The sequence below is a fragment of the Alosa alosa genome, chromosome 23 (assembly GCF_017589495.1).
Source record: "Alosa alosa isolate M-15738 ecotype Scorff River chromosome 23, AALO_Geno_1.1, whole genome shotgun sequence".
NCBI lineage: Eukaryota > Metazoa > Chordata > Actinopteri > Clupeiformes > Clupeidae > Alosa > Alosa alosa.
Window position 1 is genome coordinate 10,177,801 of NC_063211.1, and position 17,737 is coordinate 10,195,537.

Consider the following 17,737-nt stretch of genomic DNA (forward strand, 5'->3'; position numbering starts at 1 on the left):
TGTGCGCGCGCGGGGCTGCGTGTTCCAGCACATAGTGTTCTCATGCTGCAGGATTTCAAATAACCAGCATTTACTCAGAGACTTAATGTTTTAATGAATGAGACATCTTGTTTTAAGTTGATTGGCTCCTTTTAAGCAATTCTGACAAGCAAAAAAAACCCTGACACAGTTTCAAAGCCGTGATCACACACACAGAGATATAAAGCACAAAGACACCAACAACACTGCATCATTTCAAAACTAACATTTTATTTTGATTTCTAGACACAAATGATTCGGAACAGCTAGACAAACTGTCTCAGTCTTAACAGCTTCAAGTGAAAGCCCATCCTCTCACACACACACACACAAACAAAACACAGAAATAGGAACAGGGACTGTAGCAGGTGCATTAAGGCACTTTCTGATGAGCAGAGTAAACACTTTGGAACAGAACAGGACTTGAGTCAGAACCGACCCAGGTCCAGCTGCAGCGGGCCGACCCTCAGTTTCCATGGTGACTGGGCTTCTGGCGGGCACGTCGGCGGAGGAAGGCCTGGCTGCTCCAGTCACTGGGCGGCAGCATGTGAGTTCCGTTATGCACACACAGGACCATCATCTCATCGGCGTACTGCAGATTCTGGAGGAGCTACACACACACACACACACTCACTTAATTTAAATGCCTCATGCACACACTGCATGTTTGCCATCGCTGAGATTATTAGATCACAGATGTCTGTTTGTGTGTGTGTGTGTGTGTGTGTGTGTGTGTGTGTGTTACCGAGATCAGATCACAGATGTATGTTTGTGTGTGTGTGTTACTGAGATCATCAGACCAGACTAGCATAGAGCACAGAGCTCACAGAGGGGTAAGTGTGTGTGTGTGTTCATCAATGAGGTGTCTGAGTGTGTTTACACGTGCCTGTGTGTATTCATCTGTGAGTGAATGTGCACACATGTGAGAGTGTGTGTGTGCCTGAGTATTTGAATGTGTGTGTATGTGTGCATGTATGCATGTCGGTGTATGTTTGTGTTTGTGTGTGTGTGTGTGTGTATGTGTATATGTATATATGGTTGTGTGTTTGTGTATGGGTGTCTAAATGTGTCTTCACTAAGTGTGTTTTCATTAAGTGTGTGTGCACGTGTGTCTGTACCTTTGGTGTAATGAAGAAGTACTGTGAGGTGGTCCCCTTGCATGCCGTCCTGACCACAATGTCAAACACTCTCCTCTCGTTCACCGGGTCCATGCCCTGCCGCACCCACAAAACACACATGAACATTCCAGTAGAGACGTGGGTGTGTGTGTGTGCATGAGGATGAGAGGGTGAGGGTGTGAGTGAGGATGAGTGTGAGAGCATGAGTGGGTGTGTGTGTGTGTGTGTGTGTGCATGAGGATGAGAGGGTGAGGGTGTGAGTGAGGATGAGAGTGTGAGCGAGGATGAGAGTGTGAGCATGAGTGTGTGAGTGTGTGTGTGTACCTGGTTGATCTCGTCCACCACCCTGAAGGGACACAGGTTGAGTTCCTGCAGGGCCATCAGGTAGAGCATGGTGGACACACTCCTCTCACCCCCGCTCTGGTGATGGGGCGTCAGCTCATGCAGCTGGGTGCTGTTCCGGAATTTCACCCGGATACGGATCCCATACTTATCATACTCCTCCTGCCAACACACACACACAGATCCTGGTAAGTCACTTCCCATGGTAGAGTCAACGCACACACACACACAAACACACACACACACACACACCTTTTAAGAGAGGATGAGGACGATAGAATCAGGATGAGAGAGTGAGTGAGACGGTAAAGGTGTGAGAGAGAGTGAGGATGAGAGGGTGAAGGTGTGCAAGAGTGAGGATGAGAGGGTGAAGGTGTGAAAGAGTGAGGATGAGAGGGTGAAGGTGTGAAAGAGTGAAGGTGTGAAAGAGTGAGGATGAGAGGGTGAAGGTGAGAGAGAAGCAGGATGAGAAGTTGAGGGGGAGAGAGAGTGATGATGAGAGGGTGAAGGTAAGAGAGTGAGGATGAGGGTGAAGGTGTGAAAGAGAGTGAGGATGAGAGGGTGAAGGTGAGAAAGAGAGTGAGGATGAGAGGGTGAAGGTGAAAGAGAGAGAGTGAGGATGAGAGGGTGAAAGTGAATGCTGACCTCATTCTCAGAGTGCAGGTCCACTTCTCCAGCACACTGCATGGACCTGAAGAACTCACTGAACTTCTCATTAATGCGCTCCACCAGCTGCCTGAGGGGGTTCAACCACCTCTCCTTCACCTGGGGTAGAGGGAGAGAGAGAGAGAGAGAGAGAGAGAGAGAGAGAGAGAGAGAGAGAGAGAGAGAGAGAGAGAATCCATTAAGTGTTGGTCATCACTGCAGCATTTAGGGGTGAGCGTTGAGTCTTTACTGCAGTGTTCTACAGGTCAGTGCTCCTTCAGGCTTTACACCTGACTACACTGATACTAGAACGCAGCCAAACTCTTCAATACACATACACACACCTCAGAGATGTTCTGCCTGTAGGTGTCCAGCCAAACTCTTCAATACACACACCTCAGAGATGTTGTGCTTGTAGGTGTCCAGCCAAACTCTTCAAAACACACACACACACACCTCAGAGATGTTCTGCCTGTAGGTGTCCAGAGCGTTCTTCTTCTCCTCCAGTTCCTTCTCCAGATTTTTTATCTCCTGCTCCCTCCGATTGTATTCCTCCACAACCTGCGCGCGTGCACACACACACAGACACACCCATAAACACATGCACACAGCCCAAAAACATACACATATTAAAGCATCACATCACACATGCAACCAGTAAAGAACATCACACACACATGCAACCACATCATCAGTAGCACACATACACACAACATGCGCGCGCAGACACACAAACACAACCATCATCAGTACACACACAGGCCTACCGTTTCACTGATGCCGGTGAAGAGCTCAGCACGGGTTCTTTCCTCATTCAACATCGCCTCAATGTCCTCCAGGGTGTTCGGCAGCATACTGAACACCTGAGGCACGAAGACACACACACACACACACACACACACACACTGAAAACTGTACAGCACCATTAACCTGAATGAATCATTAGTAGTAGTGAAAGAAAGTCTAGGGGTGCGTTTTTAAAGAAGCTGTGTGTGTGAGAATGCATGTTTGCATGTATGGTAAAGGAGCCTCTGCTTTTACTGTAAGATTTTAACCAAGATAATCATTCTAGCACAAAAATGAAACGGCTACTGATAGAGGCCTCATGCGAAAATTGTGCGTGTGTGCATGTGTGGGCATGTGACTGTATGTGTGTGTGGGCATGTGTCTGTGTGTGTGTGTGCGCATGAGTGTGTTTGTAAGATCTTACGTCGTGTAGTTCTGGGGGTACAGCCACCTCTCCCGGCCTCATGTTGCATTTCTCACTGGCGCGCTGCATCAGGCTCTTACATGTGCTCAACAGAGACGCCTTCCGTCGGTCCAGATCAGCACATCTTTGCTAAACACACACAGATCACACATTACACACATACACCCCAACAATGACACACACACACAGATCAGAATTCACACACATACACACAGATCAGAATTCACACACATACACTCTTAACAATGACAATGACACACACACACACACAATCAGAATTCACACACAAACACTCCAACAATGACACACAATTACCCAAGATCAAAGATCACTCAGATCCTGTGTGTGTGAGAACGAGTGTGACCGTGAGATACCTCCACTGCTCAGAGCTCAGATCCTGTGTGTGTGTATGAGTGAGAACATGAGTGTGACCGTGAGCTACCTCCAACGCTCAGAGCTCAGAGTGAGAGTGAGTGTGAGTGAGCGAGCTACCTCCAACGCTCGGAGCTCTGTTGATCCCTCTCTGCAGTCCGTCTCCAGTTGGTTTTTCTCTGCAGTCAGAGCCACCGTCTCCAGAGACAAACACACCTTCTCTCTGCTCAGGGTCGCACGCCGCTACAACACATACGCACGCACACACACACACACACTTCTGGTTATGAAAGAGAACACAGCAACACAAGAAAACACACATTATCCCTTTTCACACACAACTAACACCCTCAACTTTGGATCAGTCAGTTTTTGTACACACACCACTTCATGTGCTAAACTTGGCAGCGATTGCACACACACGCACACACGGACGCACACACGGACACCACTTGGCTCACCTTCATGTGTTGAACAAACTCGGCGGCGATGGCGACCTTCTGGGTGTGGACGGCACAGACCTTCTGCTGGCTGTCCTGCTCCACCCTCTGCAGGTCCACTGCACTCTGCTCCATCTGCTTTAGGCTGGGGGCCAGAGAGTTAGAGTGTGTGTGTGTGTGTGTTTATTATGTGTGTGTGCATGTGTGTACTTTGCTTCATCTGCCTCAGGCTGGGGGCGGTCGGGAAATGGTCTGTGTGTGTCCTGCTTGGCGCTGATGTTCTGTTTGAGCTGCCTCATCTCCTGTTTGTGTGTGTGTGTCTGTCCTGCTTGGCGCTGATCTTCTGTTTGAGCTGCCTCATCTTCACCTGTCCTGTGTGTGTGTGTGTGTGGGTGGGTGTGTGTGTACCTGTCCTGCTTGGCACTGATCTTCTGTTCGAGCTGCCTCATCTTCAACTGTCCTGTGTGTGTGTGTGTGTGTGTGTACCTGTCCTGCTTGGTGCTGATCTTCTGTTCAAGCTGCCTCCTCTTGCCCTTAAGGTCAGATAGCTCTTTCTTCTGAGCTCTGAGCTCGTTGTCCCGCTGATCCAGCCGCACCTGCCGCTCCTGTAGAGCGGCCATCTGAGCGTCGATGTCCTTCACGCGCGCCTCCACAACCTGCAGAGGTCAAAGGTCAGATCACTACTGCAGATTCAGAGAGTCTGTCACCTGACAAGGGAAGTGACTGACTGGGAGCTCCTCCAGCTGGCGTCCTGTCAGAGTGTGTGTGTGTGTGTCAGTTGACCCTACCATGGGAAGTGACTGACCAGGAGCTGTTACTCCAGCTGGTGTCCTGGGAGTTGTGTATGTGTGTGTACATGTTTATGTCTGTGTATATATGCAGGTGTGTCTGTGTATATATGCAGGTGTAGGTGTGTGTGTGTACATGTTTATGTCTGTGTATATATACAGGTGTGTGTGTGTGTGTGTGTGTGTACATGTTTATGTGTGTGTGTGTGTCTGACCCTGAGCTGCTCCTCCAGCTGGCGTTTCTCCTCGGCGTCGATGGTGACTGTAAGGAACTGTGGCGGTCGGAGGGCGGAGTTGCTGGAGATGGTCTTACTGGAGTACGACGACTTCTTCACCGTGTACTTCTCATCTGCAGTGTAGATCATCCTCAGCTGGGACTCCCTGATCACCTGATGGGTACACACACACACACACACATTAGTCACTCCTCCCCTCTCTAACTCTCTCTCTCTCACACACACACATACATACCTGATGGGTACAGACATGCACATGCACACACACACGCACGCACACACATTAGTCACTCCTGCCCTCTCTAACTCTCTCTCACACACACACACAGTAACTTCTCCCCTCTCTCTTTCTTTCTTAAACACATCAGTAAATCCTCCCCCCTCTTGCTGTCACAAACAGCACCATTAGGTACTACCGTTTCAATCATGTTCTTGGTCTGCTCTGTTCCGACAGGAACTTCGTTGACGCGATACTGGTAGCACAGGTAGCTCATGATCTCATCTGGTGCATCAAACAGCTCCCGCAGGTAGGAGAAGAAGCCAAAGCGCCTGCAAACACACACAGGCTTAATAATACTACTACTACTAATAATAATAATAAAAAAAATAATATATATATATATATCCCGTGTTGTGTTGAACTGTGCAGTTCAGTCCTGCACATGCCTGAACTCGAACCCTCAAACAGCAGCACCTCGGATTGGGAGTCGAACATGCTGACAATCGAGCTAAAAGCCCAGGCTACTAGCTTTCATGCCAGCACTGCTCTTGAAGAGTCGGGGAGTGAGGTTTAGAACCATGCACATATGCAGACACACACACACACAAACTTACTTGAGGGAGTCCAGAGGTCTGCTGGCAGGTTTTGAAGCATGAGAGTCCGGAGGTGCGATGACTGCATTTACACGCAGGTTCTGAGAATCACGCACCTGAGAACACGCACACATAGTAAGGTTCAAAGCAGTAGACTGTGTGTATGGATTTGTGTATGTGTGTGTGTGTGTGTGGGAATGACCGCTTATTTTAACCTCCACCATGAATCTCTCCATGTCCTCCTGCTTCTGGAAGACGAAGGCTCGCAGGTCATTCACCGGAATGTGGCTCTCAATGTACTTAGAATGACGAGCATCACGGACTCGGATCTGCACACACACACACACACACACACACTCCTTCAGAGGTCCACCAACAGGGCAACAAATGCTTACCAACTGAAGATTACACATACACCTCCAGCATCATGGATTTACACTCACTCACTCTCAGCTCACCTCCAGCATCATGGACTTAAACTCACTCACACACACAGCTCACCTCCAGCATCATAGGCTCGTATGCATTCCCTTTGAAGAGCTGTTTGTTCTGCCTCAGCCACAGCAAAGCCTTATGGGTATCTGTAAAGCGGCTGCGAAGTTTCTCCTCCTTACGATTCAGCATGTCCTCAAGACTGCGCATACGGTTCTGCAGTACTGCACACAGCGGACCATACCCACATTACACTGCAGCTCAGGCTCCTGACTTGCAGTCTCAAACTCACACTCACACACACCACCGACACACATATTCTATTCTATCCCTAGCAGCTTTAAGTGTGTAACTGTTGGCAGTGTGTTATAACATGCTTCATGCTGATACTTCTATTTGTTTGTGTGCGTGTGTGTGTGCGTGTGTGTGTGTATGTATGTATAAGTGTGTGTGTGTTTTAAATGTATGTGTTTTTAGTATGTGTGTGTGTGCTTTGCGTGTGTGTAAGTGTCTCACGTCTGAGTTCAGCCATGTCTCGGTCCCTCTGCCTGCGCAGATCTGCACGCTCCGACTCGACTTTGCCCCGCTCCTCCTGATTGGACCTCAGCTGGCCATGCAGCTCGTCCAGGCGTGGCCCCAGGTCGTCATGGTCACCGCAGCGCTCCAGCTGGGCCTGCAGGTCGGCGATAAGGTGGCGCGTGTTCGCCATGCGCTTCTGACGATCAGCCTCCTCCGCCTGCTTCAGGCTCAGGGACTGCTTAATGTCCTCGATCTGCACACATACACACACATACGTGAATACAAAGGCATGCAAAAACACATACACAAAGGTGCACATTCGAGCGACACACACACACACGTCCTTGATCTGCACAAACACACATGAACAGGAGTGAATACAAGCATGCACACACACACAAGTATGACTACAAAGGCATGTAAGCACACAAAGGTGCACATACACACAATCTCAAACACATGCACAATGATACACAGAGCTGCTGCAGACTAAAAATAAAGATTTGCAGTTTGTAAAGACACAGTTAATCAGTTCAGTTAGTCTCTCTCTCAAATACACACACACACACAAATCTGACCTGTTTGTTCTTATTATCCAGCTGGTCCTGCTTCTGTTTGCATTTCTGAGTTGCCTCTCGGATGTTTGCAGTCTGCAGGACACACACACAACCATGAGCTCCTCATGAGAGGACACGGACACACTCACGCATGCATGCACGCACAATCATGAGCTTCTCTTGAGAGCATGCACACAAACACTCACAAACACACACAACCATCAGCTCCTCATGAGAACACACACACACACACACACCACCTCCACGTGACAGCACAAATACAAGCGTTACAGCTCTTTTCCACTGAAACCAACTCAGTTTTTTTTTTCCTCCCAACATGTCACAGACGAAGCTGCTGGAAAACAGTGTGTATGTGTGTGTGTACCATCTCTTTGATCTGGTCGTGGGTAGGCTGCAGGCGGTTGTCGATGCTCTGGATCTTTCTGAGCATAGGTGCTCGCTGCTCCTTCAGCTCCTTTAGGCTCTTGCGCACCTCCTCCCGCTCTTTCTTCACCTGCTCCAGCTCCTTACGAGCCTCCTCGTACTCCTATACACACACACAGACACACACACACACGTTACACTGCTGCTCCAGCTCATTGAGCGCCTCCTCGTACTTCTACACGCACACGCACAAACACACACTCACACACACACACGTTACACTGCTTCTATTGCCACACACACACACACGTTACACTGCTACTATAGGTCCTTACGAGTGTCCTCATACTCCTACACACGCACACGCACACGCACACACACACACACACGTACGTACCACCCAGGGCTTCTTCTTTTCCAGCAGCTGGATGAGCTCCAGGTGTCTCTTCTTCTTCTGGTAGCGCTCCACGTCATGCTTGTTCCGCTCATTCCTCTGCATGGCCTTCTTCAGGAAGCTCGCCTTCTCCTTACAAACATTCTACACACACACACAAACACACACACACACATACACACACACAATCATTTAAAGGATAGGCACAGATATTAGCAAGATACCAGATACGAGCGAATAGACTGAGATTTAGATCTTTAAAGTATTTGATTGCAGGATGTGTAAACGTTTGTGTGTGTGTGTGTGTGTGTGTGTGTGTGTGTGTACCTCCAGATCCCTCTCCTTGTTGCGGAAGCTCTTCAGCTCACAGTGGAAGTTGTACATCTCTGGAGGACCCACTGACTTCTCTGTTGCCTCCAGCAGCTCCGGCTTACTCATTTTAGCAAACTCACCCACCTTTTCCTGCTCACACACACACACACAAACCAGTATTATCACCTACACCACCTTGATACATTGCATATGTGCTTTGTTCTTAAAACTTTATCATGACAAATTGCAAACAAAACAATGAAGAGGAGTGAGTGAGTGTCAGGGGCCACAAAGGCCATAAATCTCAGCTACAGTCCCTCACACTACCAAAACACTCACAGACATATCCTGTAGTGTGTCTGAGGGTGTCTGATAGTAGTGCTGGGCGGTATGACCAAAAATGTATATCACGGTATTTTTCAAAATTCTTACGGTTTCACGGTATATGACGGTATTTTTTTACCATGCATAATCAGATGTTCACAGCATTTTCTACAGGTTGAGAGAGGAATTGCTGCAGTACATAGACTAAGGATGGTCTATTTTACTGTCATGATGTAGAATAACTCCACACTAGTGGAAATGCAGTTTTGCATGGCCCCAGAAAATGATGCTGTTTACAAAGAGCCACTCATGATTCTAATGAAGAATCTAATCAGAATGCAAAGACAATTGCAGTCAAAATACAGAAGTTTTACTGTGCAATTTTCACAAACATCTTATATAAAACATCTTGTATAAAACCAATACAAAAAGTAGTGCAACTTGCAATAATTATACTTTTTTGAAAATGATACATTTGAAAATAAAACCTCTCTGTTAATATGCTTACTCTGTCAAAGAATCAGAAATGTATTGTTATTGTGTGGTTTACATGACGTTAGTGGTAGGCTAACGTTAACTTCATGTGGATGTGGATGTCTTGTTAGCCTGCCATGAGCTTCGGTTCGGTTCGCTAGGCAAAACATTAACAAAAAAGTTTGTTTTGGTGCACTGATGACAGTCAGGATCATTTCTAACTAGCCAGCTAGTATTGCTGAGTGCATGTCTATAACACGCTTTACTTGCTACCTGGATAATTTCAGCGAATATTCTTAAGGTGAGATGAATGATAAGATCATTAAACTTCACTGTGTTTGGTGGGTTGCTAACTAACGACATCACCTACTAGCCAGCTACAGCTGTTGAACAATCTCAATAGATTTTTCATGACGGTAAATCCTTTTCAATGCAGTATCCCTTAACGTTTTTCCTTAACTAAAGAAACAATTTAAGATATTATTTCTGTGCAACACCCTTAAATAAACCCCTTACCTAAGGAGAAATTAAGCCTTAAGGGTCATTCTTCAGGGGAAAAACTTAAGGTGTTTTGTGTTTACCCTCACTATGCCTTGGAGTGGCACAATGCGTGCGTGTGAAAAAAAAAAGTCCCGTCTGAAACACTGTCGCGCAGCGCAGAGTTCCAGACGTTGTGTAATCAAATACACCGGTATATTAAAAATTCATATCATAACGAAAATATACACCGGTATACGGTGTGAACCGGTATACCGCCCAGCACTATCTGATAGTATGTGAGGGAGAGTTTGACAGTGTGTTTGATATTGTGTCTAGAGATGTTTGATAGTGTGTGTGAGAGTTTTGATAGTATGAGAGACTGTAGCTAATATTTCTAACTTATATGGCTCCTCATATGTGTGTGTGTGTGTATGTATGAATGTATGTATGTATGTATGTATGTATGTGGGTAATTCTATGAAACGAGTGCCATTTGTGTCCAGAACATTTGCTGAGATGCAGAAGACACAAACTAGAGCCAAAGTGTGTTTCTAAACCTCAAGCTAATAATTCAAGGGTTCTTGTTAACATGATCAAGACATTTGCTATTTTTAACCATTGTTCACATGTGCATGGCCATATGTCTTTCAGAATTAAATAAACTTTCCTGATGACATTAGACATAATTTTATTTTGAATAAATATGTTTTTGGGTAAATATTTAATGATTTTCTGGCCTACCCTGATTTTATTGTTACTTGAAATGAAATACAAAAACATTTTTTTTATAATGTCTGCTTATAGAGCACCCAAGAAACTAAGCAAAAAAAATCTGCCATTCTTTTATATTGTTTATTTTTGCATTACTATGAGGGGGTCTGTCAAGCTTAATCACACCATCATTGCTAAGCAAATGAGATTTCTAATTGAATATATGTTAAGTCAATAACTTATATTCAGTTAGAGCCATTTTATCATGAAATGTACCACTCCATCACATTTATATATATATAGTATATATACGCTTTTGATCCTGTGAAGGGAAATTTGGTCTCTGCATTTATCCCAATCTGTGAATTAGTGAAACACTCAGCACACAGTGAACACACAGTGAGGTGAAGCACACACTAATCCCAGTGCAGTGAGCTGCCTGCAACAACAGCGGTGCTCAGGGAGCAGTGAGGGGTTAGGTGCCTTGCTCAAGGGCACTTCAGCCGTGCCTACTGGTCGGGGTTCGAACCGGCAACCCTCCGGTTACAAGTCTGAAGCGCTAACCAGTAGGCCACGGCTGCCCCCTATTATATTTCAATCCATTATATTTCAATGTGAAAAAAAATATAATGCCTGGGATAGGCAAATATGTTTTTTTGGAGTGGTCATGTCTTTAATGCTGTGGATAAATTGAAAAGAAGTGTACTTTTGATGAAAATGTTGACAATTTTATAGCGGAAAAGGCAAAGGTGTGTGTGTGTGTGTCTCTCACCTGAGGCAGGAACTGGCACAGGTTGCCCACCTGAATCCGTAGAGCCCTCACCTCCTCCTCCACCTGCTTCTGGTTGGAAGGGCGACCGTTTAGCTGCCACACTGACTGGTTACTGTCCACATTTATATCTCTCTGGATGACCAGGTTACCAGCAGTCCTATACCTACACACACACACACACATTGTTCCTGTCCACATGTATCTCTCGAGATGACCAAGTTACCAGCAGTCTCTACACACACACACACACACACACACACACACACACACACACACACACACGAGTGGAAATTAATCTACACAGTTCTGATGTCTGACATCAAACTTACAGCTCTATCTCTACCATGCCCCTCGAGCAACCTCTCTTCACATACAGGCCAACCTGCAGGGAGAAAACACAAATGCAGAGGTTAATGTTAGAGAGGCCCCTGAACTCCAAGTTAGTTTAGAGGGGCCCTGAACCCCATGTTAATTTAGAGGGGCCCTGAACCCCATGGTCATTTAGAGGGGCCCTGAACCCCATGGTCATTTAGAGGGGCCCTGAACCCCATTGTAATTTAGAGGGGCCCTGAACCCCAGGTTAACGTTAGTTTAGAGGGGACTCTAAAGCCCAGGTTAACATTATCGCTCCCTGAACCCCAGGTTAATGTTCAATTCAAGTCAGATTTATTCATAAGCACTTTCAAAACAACATCAGTTGACCAAAGTGCTATACAATCAAAAAAGTCTGAACCTATGCTGTGTCTCGTATGTCTCATCCGTGAGTACACTTTAATGCAGCGCCTTGTGTGCTTCCTGGTGGAGTGCATAAATTTTAACAGAATAGTGTCGTCTCATATTGAACACCAACTCGGTGTACTTAACGGAAGTGACGATCACAACATTTAAATATAACTTCCTTGGTGTCCTCTATTCTACAGCGACATGGTCGTACTGTGTCAAAACATATTTGACGTTGTATTTGTTTGACGTACCTTGTCTCCTCGGCCCAGGATAGCGGTTTTTCCAGCCAGACCAAGGCAGATGGCGCAAACGATGCTGGATTTGCCCGTTCCGTTAGCACCAACAATCATGTTGAGGTTGGGCCCTGGGTAAACCTCTGCCAGGTCATACGTGCTACAGGGGAGCCAATCAGATTGTCACAAACTGGCCCTAGTCCTCGTCCCATAGTTTGAGAAACACTGAGCTAGATAACTAGGTATCCTTTCATGAAAATGGAACTCTGCCATTTAAAAAGCTTAAGGGGTCATTCCGCGTCAATTCAACCAGGGCCCACGCACTTAGGTCTCAAAAAATTCTGAAAAAAATACCAGGTCTACCTATGTTACCCAGGAGGCACACTGTAAAATAATTGTTATGTAAGACCAATACTTTCTAAGATACAGCGAGTTTTACGAGGGGATTTTGTTCGGCCTCTTTTTTTTTGTCAAAGTTCACAAACCCATGACGCAAGAACTAAACCATGTAGGAGGCTCAAATTTTGCATGCTGGTACACAAATAGGAATAGTATATAGCAAAATCGTTTGGTCTGATCCCTACGTGCGTGGGCCCTGGTTGAATTGACATGGAATGACCATAAGGTACTTAAAAGTTTCCATTGCTGTGCAGGCAACCACAGAAACCAGGAGGAGCAAAGGCACTGGTGTATATCCAGAGAGACTGGGATGTACCACAGACAGCAAAGTCAATGTAATGTTTTGTAATACTATAGACCAGTTATTTTTAATACAGAATGTGCATGAATATTGGTCCGTTCATGCCATCTATGTGGGACTATCACGTCACGTCAGGTGCATCACGTCACGTCAGTGCAGTGCCTAGCAGTGCCTAATATTTGGCAAGCTGCATAACCATGGCGAACATTACCTGTCACCATCCCAGAAGACTCCAGTAACTGACAAAAATCCGATATTTTTGCGGTAGAGAGGAACTAGCTAAGCACATTATCATAATAACGTTCACGGGGACAGAACGACGGTACTTCCTGGTTAATGTCACATAACTTACGTGATCTATTGACATTCCAACATACCTGGAAAAGTCCTTCACAAATTACCAGTAACGTTGGGCCATTATAAATAGCAGCTAACGTTAATATGTAAAGCAGATTCGTGAACGTTGGGTTTACCATTTAGGCTAACGTTAACGTTATATTACTAACGTTAACACCATCAAGGGGAGGGCACATTTAGATAAAACGTCATGATAAAGGTTACTGCCAACTCCTGTTTTGTTGCCGTATAAATTGAAATAAACAATTAAATAACGTCAACACCACTCCAAATATTACTATTTCTTCGACTATCAACGAACACTGTCATTGCTATCATTGCAGCTATCGCTGCTAACATTAGCAAACAATAACACAGAAGCAGTTAGGCTACTTTCGATTCAGGTGACGGGTAGCTGCTACTTACAGAAAGTTTTGCATTTTTATTCGACGTATAGACCCTTCCACAAATCTCTCACGGACACCATCGCCATCGGAAAAGGGGTCCGCTTGGCTAGTGGAAGCTCTAGCTTGTGAATTAGAGTGACTTATTCGCTTCCTTTTGGCTTGAAGCGCCATACTGCAGCGGCGGATACGTCTTGCTTGCTCTCTGCTGCAGTCGTCGTTCCCTCACATTCAGTTCGCGCTCAACCAGAATGGATGTCAGCATTTGATTGGGCAAAGCTTGTCATGTGACTATGGGAATGTCCAGAGAATGTCTAATAAAGGTATGACTCGAGGGCAATGTTGAGCAGCAACCTTACACAGTTGATGGCGGCAACACATCCGAAAAGAGATCCATCTAGCGTCTGTGCTGGTTGACTGACAACAACACTATGTCAAAAGTCCATTTGGTAAAAATGTCATTCTTTTTCTCAACACAGCCTACCAGAGAGTCCTTCTGCTCACAGAAGTCTATGTGTTATGCTGTTGCTCGACGTATGTGTCACTGCGTAATGTCACTTTTTAGTGCCATTGTCAGCCATCAACAAACTGATCTCAAAGACTATATGAAAAAGCTTAGAAGGGTATGATCTCACAGCTGTTGTGTTTACTGTAGCTCATTTTACTATGGACATTGCTTTTGTTTACATCATCACAACTATTCTTTGACTATTGCCCTTCTATGCTTTTATCAGCTACTCCTGTTTGTTTTTGTTCATGTAAAGCACATTGAATGACCTCTGTGTATGAAATGCGCTATATATATATAAAGTTGACTTGACAACATTTAAGCCACATTTAAAACTACACGTTTCAAAAACTGCATTAAAAATTTTAATAATACATTTTCATCTTCATGGGGAAAACATTTCATTTAATAACTAATTGATATATCTTGGAATTGCAGAGATAAAATGGATATATTCTTTTAAAAAAGCTTGTTAATGAAAGATGTTTCCTGCATTTGCACCGCTTGGGAAACTAGATAGCTTGATGTAGTCTTCTGTATCTGTGAAAATGTAAAGTGTTCGAGTGTCAGTAAAACATCACTTACAGGTCATGTAAAACATGTTAGAGAAAGCACTGTCTACAGGGCATCCCATAGTTTGCTTCTGTGTCTCGTATCCCCCTAATCGTGCCCTTTGCAACTGTGAGTGGCCCTACTAAACCGAGGTCACTCACTGTGAGGGAGCGGTGGAGTGTGAAGCACCGGTAGAGTGTGAAGCACCGGTAGAGTGTGCTGGTTTTAGAAAGGCCTGTTGTGAAGTTGTTAATGGTGCAATGAAGTTGATGATGATACAGTGAAACGGATGTTGCAGTGAAACTGATGATGCAGTGAAACTGATGATGTAATTAAGCTGATGATGCAGTGAAACGGATGATGTAATTAAGCTAAGGATGTAATGAGGTATAGTGAAGTTGATGATGCAATAAAGTTGATGATGATGCAGTGAAGCTGGTGATGTAATGCGGCTGATGATGTAATGAAGCTGACGATGTACAGTGCAACTGGAAAGTTTTCAGACCCTTTCAAGTTTTCCACATTTTGTTTTGTTTCAGACTCATCTTAAAATGGATTCAATTATTATTTTTTCCTCATCAATCTACACATAACACTCCAACACTCCATACTTACTATATACTTATGTAAAAGGAATATTTCAGACTTTTATTTTTTATAAATTTACAAAACATTCCAAACACCTGTTTTTTTGTGGAGTGTTGGAGTATTGTGTGTAGATTGATGAGGGGAAAAATGAATTGAATCCATTTTAAGATGAGTCTGAAACATAACAAAATATGGAAAACTTGAAAGGGTCTGAAAACTTTCCGGTTGCACTGTAGATGCTGATGATGTAGTATGCCAGAGCAGTACCTGGGCACGGCCCACTCTCAAATGTGATGTCATCAATAGCAATATCGCTGCGCACAGAGGAGCCTCTGGACGCCTCAAAGACAATCTAACCAAGAGAGAAAGTGTGTGTTATAACAAATAATATTTTCTCTCTCACACACACACACACACACACACACACACTCATACACTCATTCAATCTGGCCAGGAGAGAACAGACGTGTGTTATAACAAATATCACACACACACACACACACTCACACACACTTATTATCATATGCAAACACACTAGCACAATCTGACCTTGAGAGAACTGACATTATTCATAGCAAATAAAAACACACACTGTTTGTGCATCATAACAAATAACATCTCAAACATTTCTCTCTCTCTCTCTCTCTCTCTCTCTCTCTCTCTCTCAGACATGTGTTATAACAAATAACATCACACGCACACACATACACACACACACACTCTCTCTCTCTCTCTCACACACACACAAACACACACACACACACACACACACAAAAAACACACACACTCTCTCTCACACACACACACACACACATACACACACACAAAAACATGCACTCTCTCTCTCTCCAGGTACAGCAGCAGCGTGTGTGTGTGCTCACTACTCAGATGGTTCACACAGTCCAAATGTATGAAGTTTCATGAACAAAATAATAACGCCAAATAAACTTGAGCTTCTGAAGAATCAAATAAATGACTGTGGATATTGTTACGTAGTGCTGATGTGTGGGTAGTGTAGTCTTGTGTTTCACCTGATGTTGTTCGTCACACTGGTAGTTGAGCGTGGCCCTCAGCCATGAGATACCCTGCTCGCCGGAGCGTTTCCATAGCAACACGTCCCTGCCGTTCAGCGGCCTCCGCAGCAGCACACTGAGGTCACCGCAGCCTGAGCCAAACATGCTGTAGAAGAAGCGCAGACACTGCTGACCTCTTGACCCCCGCAGTGTCCCAGACAGCAGCCGCGCCCTCTGCTCCGTCAACATCACAGATGCCTCGATGTAAAGGTAGTGCCCTGTGGACACACAGGAGGGGGGGCTAACTCCTGTGTGTGTTACTCCTGTGTGTGCTAAGAGAGGCAGGGACAGGTGGTGTTTGAGAGTGAGGAGAGGGTGGTGTTTGAGAGTGAGGGGAGGGTGGTGTTTGAAAGAGAGGAAGGGACAGGTGGTGTTTGAGGGCGATGGGAGGGTGGTGTTTGAGAGTGAGGAAGGGACAGGTGGTGTTTGAGGGCGAGGGGAGGGTGGTGTTTGAGAGAGAGGAAGGGACAGGTGGTGTTTGAGAGTGGGGAGGGTGGTGTTTGAGAGAGATGAAGGGACAGGTGGTGTTTGAGAGTGAGGGGAGGGTGGTGTTTGAGAGTGAGGGGAGGGTGGTGTTTGAGAGAGAGGAAGGGACAGGTGGTGTTTGAGAGAGAAAGGGACAGGTGGTGTTTGAGGGCGAGGGGAGGGTGGTGTTTGAGAGAGAGGAAGGGACAGGTGGTGTTTCAGAGTGAGGGGAGGGTGGTGTTTGAGAGAGAGGAAGGGACAGGTGGTGTTTGAGAGAGAGGAAGGGACAGGTGGTGTTTGAGAGTGAGGGGAGGGTGGTGTTTGAGAGAGAGGAAGGGACAGGTGGTGTTTGAGGGGAGGGAGGGTGGTGTTTGAGAGTGAGGAAGGGACAGGTGGTGTTTGAGGGCGAGGGGAGGGTGGTGTTTGAGAGAGAGGAAGGGTCAGGTGGTGTTTGAGAATAAGGGAGGGTGGTGTTTGAGAGAGAGGAAGGGACAGGTGGTGTTTGAGAGTGAGGGGAGGGTGGTGTTTGAGAGTGAGGAAGGGTCAGGTGGTGTTTAAGGGCGAGGGTGGTGTTTGAGGGGAGGGTGGTGTTGGACTAAGTGGAGATAGTGACGGGCTTCGAAGGTGGGGTTTGGTCTTTGATTAGCAGGTTGTCTCACCACCCACCTCTACCGGAGGTGTGGTCTCCTGGGGGCCCGGTGAAGACTGTGGGGGTGGGCCCTCGTGTCCTTAGCCAATTAGCAGAGTCCTCTGGGTCCTGGGAGTAGCCACATAGCCCCGCCTCAAAGTCACAGAGGAGGGGGCCAGTAGGGCC

At 45.8% G+C, this 17,737-nt stretch overlaps 2 protein-coding genes across 3 annotated transcripts in view; both read right to left on the bottom strand.

The window, feature by feature from the left end:
- Positions 1 to 229: 229 nt before the first annotated feature.
- Positions 230 to 13,968, bottom strand: smc5 (structural maintenance of chromosomes 5). 2 transcript variants are annotated; one of them, XM_048235187.1, is made up of 24 exons: positions 13,760 to 13,967; positions 12,316 to 12,457; positions 11,671 to 11,723; positions 11,342 to 11,504; positions 8,596 to 8,730; positions 8,272 to 8,412; positions 7,876 to 8,037; positions 7,512 to 7,583; positions 6,931 to 7,186; positions 6,484 to 6,638; positions 6,198 to 6,311; positions 6,004 to 6,098; positions 5,586 to 5,718; positions 5,149 to 5,322; positions 4,632 to 4,801; positions 4,167 to 4,290; positions 3,826 to 3,948; positions 3,334 to 3,462; positions 2,891 to 2,986; positions 2,580 to 2,684; positions 2,124 to 2,243; positions 1,461 to 1,640; positions 1,137 to 1,232; positions 230 to 628 (listed from the first exon to the last, which is right to left on the bottom strand). In XM_048235187.1, the coding sequence occupies exons 1-24, from the start codon at positions 13,909 to 13,911 to the stop codon at positions 485 to 487; spliced, it is 3,234 nt and encodes a 1,077-aa protein (XP_048091144.1). In that variant the 5' UTR covers positions 13,912 to 13,967; the 3' UTR covers positions 230 to 484. The 2 variants fall into 2 exon arrangements, with proteins under 2 accessions (XP_048091144.1, XP_048091143.1); XM_048235186.1 differs by having other exon boundaries at positions 6,004 to 6,311; positions 13,760 to 13,968.
- A 674-nt stretch (positions 13,969 to 14,642) lies between these two features.
- The window catches only part of LOC125288651 (MAM domain-containing protein 2-like), a 9,494-nt gene continuing 6,399 nt past the window's right edge, over positions 14,643 to 17,737 (bottom strand). The window contains exons 11-14 of the mRNA XM_048235188.1: positions 17,590 to 17,736; positions 16,417 to 16,676; positions 15,653 to 15,737; positions 14,643 to 14,785 (exon numbers count right to left, since the gene is read on the bottom strand). Of these exons, the coding sequence (XP_048091145.1) occupies positions 14,718 to 14,785; positions 15,653 to 15,737; positions 16,417 to 16,676; positions 17,590 to 17,736 (560 nt within the window). The 3' untranslated portion in view covers positions 14,643 to 14,717. The remainder of the gene's footprint in view (positions 14,786 to 15,652; positions 15,738 to 16,416; positions 16,677 to 17,589; position 17,737) is intronic.

What these genes read in the sequence shown, in the direction of transcription:
- smc5 (XM_048235186.1), bottom strand. Translation starts at nt 13,911, where the DNA reads ATGGCGCTTCAAGCCAAAAGGAAGCGAATAAGTCACTCTAATTCACAA. An exon ending in AGACATGGCTGAACTCAGAC is followed by an intron (nt 6,639 to 6,930) that starts GTGAGACACTTA and finishes CGCTGTGTGCAG; the next exon opens with TACTGCAGAACCGTATGCGC. An exon ending in TACCCCCAGAACTACACGAC is followed by an intron (nt 2,987 to 3,333) that starts GTAAGATCTTAC and finishes TTCGTGCCTCAG; the next exon opens with GTGTTCAGTATGCTGCCGAA.